Source organism: Scylla paramamosain, chromosome 12 (genome assembly GCF_035594125.1).
Source record: "Scylla paramamosain isolate STU-SP2022 chromosome 12, ASM3559412v1, whole genome shotgun sequence".
Taxonomy (NCBI): domain Eukaryota; kingdom Metazoa; phylum Arthropoda; class Malacostraca; order Decapoda; family Portunidae; genus Scylla; species Scylla paramamosain.
The window spans coordinates 14,490,448-14,497,947 of record NC_087162.1 but is presented as its reverse complement, the minus strand read 5'-3'; the positions used below and the strand labels follow the sequence as shown (position 1 = coordinate 14,497,947).

At 46.7% G+C, this 7,500-nt stretch overlaps 2 protein-coding genes across 5 annotated transcripts in view; one reads left to right on the top strand and one right to left on the bottom strand.

Moving 5' to 3' along the window:
* Nucleotides 1-7,500, top strand: part of LOC135105730 (zinc metalloproteinase nas-4-like) — a 233,776-nt gene that overhangs the window by 15,522 nt on the left and 210,754 nt on the right. The gene's annotated exons all lie outside the window — the stretch shown is intronic.
* LOC135105732 (hemicentin-1-like) overlaps nt 1-7,500 on the bottom strand; it is a 141,508-nt gene that overhangs the window by 131,304 nt on the left and 2,704 nt on the right. For all 3 annotated transcript variants that reach the window (XM_064014171.1, XM_064014172.1, XM_064014173.1), the window contains exon 2: nt 5,611-6,005. In XM_064014171.1, coding sequence (XP_063870241.1) covers nt 5,611-5,704 — 94 coding nt within the window. In that variant the 5' untranslated portion in view covers nt 5,705-6,005. The remainder of the gene's footprint in view (nt 1-5,610; nt 6,006-7,500) is intronic.

The following is a 7,500-nucleotide window of genomic DNA, read 5'->3' as shown; positions in this document are numbered from 1 at the left end:
TGTCTCTCCTCTCATTTTCCTCTTCTCTTTGCGTATTCGTGCCCTCTCCTCGGCCTCCTCAAGTCTCCCGGCGGTCACTGGGCGTTTGTTCCTCTCATATTTCCCGCCCAGATGTGAAGCATGTCACGCCTCGCCAATCATTCTGGTTTGATAAAGATATTAGCATACATGCGTACGTACACACACAGGCTCGTATGCACACACACACACACACACACACACACACACACACACACACACACACACACACACACACACACACACACACACACACACACACACACACACACACACACACACACACACACACACACACTAAAAAAAAAATCTACCACTACTTCTGTCACATGCTGCTGCTGCTGCTGCTGCTACTGCTACTACTACTACTACTACTACTACTACTACTACTACTACTACTACTACTACTACTACTACTACTACTACTACTTGTCCCTTTTTGAAACGATTTATGCTTAATTATAACTTCTAAACTACTCTCTCTCTCTCTCTCTCTCTCTCTCTCTCTCTCTCTCTCTCTCTCTCTCTCTCTCTCTCTCTCTCTCTCTCTCTCTCTCTCTCTCTCTCTCTCTCTCTCTCTCTCTCTCTCTCTCTCTCTCTCTCTCTCTCACACACACACACACACACACACACACACACACACACACACACACACACACACACACACACACACACACACACACACACACACACACACACACACACACACACACACACACACACACACACACACACAGATACATATGCTTCTCTTTTCCACTTACAGTTACTTTCCTCAAGGTATTCTCAGTTACTTACATGTTTCTGCCTCTTGCGTCTCGAGCTCAGGGACAGACAGGCACCGCGGCGCCCTATACCAGCTCCCAGCATCCCTCAGGTCTCCGCTACCGCCCCTGGACTTGGCTCACAGGCCGGCAAAGTTTCCTAATCGCCACTCGTGTGTTTCCCTTCCTCCTCTTGCTACTACGACTATTCTTGTTGCTCCTCTTCCTCTTCGTTGTTGTGTACTTCCACTTCATTTCCTTTCTTCTCTTCCTGCTACTCTTGTTCCTCCTCTTCTTTTTCTTCGTTCCTGTGTTTTTCACTTCATTTCCTCTCCCCTTTTCTTGCTATGCTTGTTCCTCCTCCTCCTCCTCCTCCTCCTCCTCCTCCTCCTCCTCCTCCTCCTCCTCCTCCTCCTCCTCTTCTTCGCTGTTCTGTTCTTCCGCCTCCTCTCCTCATTCCCTCCTCGGTGCTGTGTTTTTCGTCTTACTCTTTCCCCTTCTTGTCCTCCTGTTCTTTCCTTTCGTTTTCTCAATGTCGTTGTTTTCTTACTACTTTTACTCTTAATTTTGCTCCTCCTCCTCCTCCTCCTCCTCCTCCTCCTCCTCCTCCTCCTCCTCCTCCTCCTCCTCCTCCTCCTCCTCCTCCTGTTAGCTTTAAGTACTCAGCTTTAGGTACTCTCACCCTCCATACATGACACAGATAGCTCGGAGTGAACGGTCACTACTTTTGTTCTCGATCTGTGAAGGGCTGTGGATAGTCAAGAGCCCTGACAGTTGGTGACCATCATCGGGATTTAAGGTACCAGGGGTCACCGCTGCAGGGGTAACTATACAGTGTGCGGTGTCCTGTAAAGGGAAGTGCACTTTTACAGTGGTTGTACGGAGCTAGGGCCTGATTGACTGCTGCCTCTCTCAAAAGCACCACCTCTTTGACTCCACACTGTCTACATACACACCACACAACACTGCCTACACGCACAGATAGCCCAGAGTTAACGGTCGCCACTACTACTCTCGACCTGTGACGGGCTGTATTTGGAGAGGGCCTTGTCAATTATTCATCACCATCAGGAACTAAAGTACCTGGGATCAATGTTGCAAGGGGAAACCAGCGTACGGCGTCCCTACGGGGAAAGTATGCTTCTCAGTGGATTGAACAGAGCTGGGGCCTGATTGACTGCTGCCTCCCTAGAAAGCGCCAGGCAAGGCTGCCGCACCACACATTCGACACGCACACTGTGCATCCACGTACACAATGCACACACAACATTACATTTACCAAGCCTTAACATCTTCCCCCACAAACACTAGTAGTCAGACGTAGATTACTTATTTCCTTTTCACTCTCTACTAAAATTCCATGTGGTTTTTCAATATCACATGGTTTCGTCTTTTTTCCTGCCAGGCTCGGCTGGAGGGAGGGTTGGGTGGGGAGGAGCCTTCTGCTTTGCTGTCCTGTTTCTATCACTGGTAGTTTGTAAAGTCTCATCAAACAGCCCAGTAAGGACCTCAGGGTCTGTTGCTGTTTGTCTTCCTTTGTATCCCTTTGTATTCCTTCGTATTCCTCCTCCTCCTCCTCCTCCTCCTCCTCCTCCTCCTCCTCCTCCTCCTCCTCCTCCTCCTCCTCCTCCTCCTGTGCGCCTGATTGACTGTTGCCTCCTTGCAAGCGCCAGGCAAAGCTACCGCACCATTTCTACGCTTCCCCATTGTATCCACACAAACACCGCGCTGCACTTCACCTACACACAGAGACAACCCTGTTTTAACGGTCTCTACTATTACTTTCGACCTGTGCGGGGCTGTGTTTGCCGGGGCCCTGACGATTATTGATCAGCTTCGGGATTATAAGTATCAGGAACCAATGTTGCAGGAGTAACTCGTGTACGGCGTCCCGAAAGGGAAAGTACACAAATTCAATGGAGTGACCGGAATTGGAGCCTGATTGATTGCTGCCTCCCTAGAAAGCGCCAGGCAAGACTCCCGCACCACCTCTTGACAACCACACTGCTAGCACCCACAATGTATTGTACACACATCACATTACACAACTATCACGCGCTTAACATCCCCCTTCCCCCACAAACAAAAGTAGACGTAGACCACAGCTATTTTTCTCACCATTCTCTTAAGTTCCATGTGGTTTTACTCTGCCACATGGTATCACTTCTTATTTCCAACCAACATCGGCTGGAGGGATGGGCGGATGTGGAGAAGCCTTCCCCTCTCCTATCATGTCTCTCCCACTAATGGTTACTGTAAAATACTTACCCAAAAGCCAAATAAGAACCTCAAGGTATGTTACTCTTTGCTCTTCTTTTGTAGTTCTTTGCATTCCCACTCCAGGAAGTGTTGTTGCCTCTAATACAATATTTAGTCTCCCAATCAGTAACTGTCTTTATTTTTACGTGTCCCCGTGTCTACCTGTACTCACCTGTCAGTGCGTGTCTCTGTTTCATATTGAATTCCATGACGCAGAACAACAGTATTTCTTATTTTATCTCCTGTGTGCCTGTGAATGCACCAGTTTGTCTGTGCTTACCTGTTTGTAATTAAGTCCATGTACCTGTGTGTGTGTGTGTGTGTGTATGTATGTGTGTGCGTGTGTGTGTGTGTGTGTGTGTGTGTGTGTGTGTGTTTTGTGTCGCTTTGTCCAGACGCGTGGTAATTAAGGGGCATTATTTGGTGCGCGTGTAATGAGCGAATCGCCACCCAGGCAGGCAGGCAAGGAAGCGGCGCCGCGGAACATGAAAGGCGGCGCGGGTAATCAGTTAATGCTACGGAGCGATGGAGAGAGAGAGAGAGAGAGAGAGAGAGAGAGAGAGAGAGAGAGAGAGAGAGAGAGAGAGAGAGAGAGAGAGAGAGAGAGACATAGACAGACAAACAGGCAGAGATATATATAGACCAGAATGCAAAATAGTAAAATTAATCATAAGGTTCCTACACCTACACCACCACCAATAACAATTCACACACACACACACACACACACACACACACACACACACACACACACACACACACACACACACACACACACACACACACACACACCAGTAATGGCGAGGTAAGTAAAGGGGATCGTTCAAAACCGTGAAAAATGAGACGGAACTTTGAGACGCGGGTGAAGGAGCCGGAGAGAGAGAGAGAGAGAGAGAGAGAGAGAGAGAGAGAGAGAGAGACCCAAGTGACGGATAACCTCGAATCTTTGCTGAGTAAAATGTATTAAGATTCATTGTGAGACTGTGTTTGTAAGCTGCTTCAGATTTTTCTTCTCCCTTTCCCTCTCCCTCTCTCCCTCCGTAAAGCGCTGAGAGAGAGAGAGAGAGAGAGAGAGAGAGAGAGAGAGAGAGAGAGAGAGAGAGAGAGAGAGAGAGAGAGAGAGAGCGCAGGAAGGAAAGAAAAGAAAGAAAAGGAAGAAGAGGGTTTTGGTAAGTGAGAGGCGGAAAGAGGGACAGGAAGAGAGGGCAGGGGGGCGGGAAGAGGGAAGAGGGAAGAGGGGCTAGCGGGAAGTGGGAGAAAACAAGAGAGGTCTAGGAACGTAAGAGGAGAAGAGTTTTGATGATGAAGAGAACCGCTATGGCAGAAGATAAGAGTGTACTCAGCTGGTGTAAAAAGTGGTGAAGAGAAATACAGGTAAAGAGGGGAAAGAAAAGGGGATATATTAGAGAAACACTGGTAAAGAGGGGAAGAACAAGGGAATAGGTAGGAAAGAAATAGGTGAAGAGGGAAAGAAGAGGAGATAGACAGGAAAGAAATAGGTAAAGAGGAGGGGAAGTTGATGGATAAACAGGTTACAGATATGCATAAAAGATTAAGAGAAAAGGGAGAGGTGAAAATAGAACAAATATGAAGGAGGAATTGAGAGAAAGAACACTGATGGATAAATGATGAAGGAAGGAAAAGAGAGAAAGATTTAGGTGAAGACGGAAAAAGAAGAGATGGAATTTTAAAGAAACACAGCAATTCGTCTAAACAAAGATAAAGACATTAACGAAGAAGAAGAAGAAGAGATAGTGAGGAAAAATATGAACAAAGAAGAAAAGAGAATTAATAAAAGACAAGATGTAAATGAGTACACAAAGGAAGGAAAGGTGAAGAGCGATAATGAAAACGGAGCAAAGGACAAGAGGTGAAGACGAAGAGAAAAAATGGATATAAGTCATAAAGTGATAAAGGGGAAGACAGGATAAAGGAGGAGGATGAGAGGAAGAAGAAGAGGGAAACAGTAAATGACATTGGTATAAAAACGTGAGGCGTCAGAAGGAGGAGGAGGAGGAGGAGGAGGAGGAGGAGGAGGAGAGGGAAGAGGAATTAGGTAGAAGAAGGGGAGATAATGCCGGCTGAAGGCGATTAGAGTGTCTTTTGTGGCCTTGATCCTCTCGTGGGAAGGGGAATAATTATTGTTATGACACTAATCGTCCCGCTTCTCCGGTAATAATGATGATAATGATGAAAAAATAAATTAAAACACCACACACACACACACACACACACACACACACACACACACACACACACACACACACACACACACACACACACACACACTGTCACGCTCAGTGTAATCTCTCACGCGACTGAGTGTAATGTCACTTGATCGAATGAATTTAATGAGTTCGTTGCATGACATGTCGCTTCTGCGTGCGTGTTTGAGAGAGAGAGAGAGAGAGAGAGAGAGAGAGAGAGAGAGAGAGAGAGAGAGAGAGAGAGAGAGAGAGAGAGAGAATGAACAATCAGCCGATGACGTAAACACAGACACACCAACACAATACTAACCTCAACAACATCCCCTCTCCCTCTCCCTCTCACACACTCCCCGCCCACTCACCTCTCTGCGGCAGTGGTCTCGGGTCCCCGCATGTGGGCGGCAGAAGTGTCAAGGTGGCAAAGACGCCCCACGCCCACAGCCACGCCCACTGCATGACTCCGTGCCGCCCCAGTCTGGTGGATGGGGTGGGCGTGATGGGTCTGGATAGGCGCGTGGTAGGCCTGGAGTGGGCGGAGTTGAGTCTTTGCTATTCCGGAGTGCTGGGAAGGCTGGAGTATTACTTATTTGGTTGGTAGATTAAAGTAGTGGAGTGGGCGGATCAGACGTCAGGACACACACAGGGGGGAGTGAAGTGGAGTAGCGGCAGATGAGCAAACTCAATACAGTCTTGGATGTGTTAAAAATCTCCACATCAGTTTATTTCTCCATGATTTCATCCACATTTCCTTGATTTCCTGTCGTATTTTAAGGTTTTCATCACGGACGAATAGCGAGAGACAGACGAACAGACGGATAGGGACAGGGAAAGAGTGCGTTGGGGGTGGAGGGAGAAAGATGAATAGCTCAAAATGGATATAAAACCGGATTTTATACTTTCAATTTTTCTTGCTGATTCCCCAAACCACACTGGCCGCCGCGATTCAGTCAGTCTTCGTTGACTCAAATGGTGTTTTTGTGTGTGTTTTGGCGTTTTTTTTTTTCCTCCTCATGACAAGCTGCAATTTACGTGCTTCAATACATAGAGATTGAACGATTAGTGGCCTGGTCTTTAATCACCTCCGCCTCGCTAGTTAAAAATAAGTCACGGATCCCACTGACTTAAAGGTAAAGCTGCTGTCCTGATGAAGCTTTGAACTTTATTTGTTTAGTTAGCCAGAGTCCGTGCTGTGTGTGTGTGTGTGTGTGTGTGTGTGTGTGTGTGTGTGTGTGTGTGTGTGTGTGTGTGTGTGTGTGTGTGGCGTGAATACTCAATGCTTTGGTACCTTTCACTTTATTTTTTTTGTATCCCTTCCTCACCATAACCACCATGACCATCACCACCACAGCCACAGTCTGCCTCCCTCATTTTTCCACTCTACCACCACCACCACCACCACTCCCTCCCATCAGCCTCCACCATACTCACATCCAATGCAGTTTATATAGTGGTGGTTGTGGTTGTGGTAGTGGTGGTGGTGGTGGTGGTGGTGGTGGTGGTGGTGTGGAAGATAACTCTCTCTCCCCTTCCCGCCACTGAAACTCTGCAAACCGTTTAGCTAATAATTGCTAGTGTGCTGTTAGTGTGTGTGTGTGTGTGTGTGTGTGTGTGTGTGTGTGTGTGTGTGTGTGTGTGTGTGTGTGTGTGTGTGTGTGTGTGTGTGTGTGTGTGTGTGTGTGTGTGTAGCCACTAAAGCACCACACTTCTCAATGCCTGGTAATGTTCCTATTGTCAGTTATTGTTAGTTTGGGAGGATTTATTGCTACAAGGCCATCAGTCATCCGGGAGTGAACCACTGCATATTTCTCTCCCTTTTTGTCTTCCATTGTAACTCCACCCTGAGCCCGAGATGCAGGACGGAGGGGGAATTAAATGAATGTTTTCCAAGGGGCACTTTTGTTAACGTCCTGTAGTGCACGTGAAAGCTTTTAACGCTTGAGGTGTAGAGTTTCCTTTCATCTATTAGTCCTTTTGTCGGCACGTGAGAAAATGGAAAGCAGTGTCCTTTATTCATACAGGCTGCGAGGCTCAGGGAAAGGAAAACTGATAAAAATACGTTAAAGTTTGAGAAATTGATGTGTGTTGAAGCTTCCTCCTTGTTTGTTATATATTTGATTTTTATCCTTTTAATTCTTAGTTATTTTTTTATATACATTGCCGTAACGAGGGTCAGTGAAAGAAAAACTGATAGAAATATGTTAAAGTGAAAGATTAATGTGTACCGAGGCTTTCTTTTTGTTATAGAATTAACA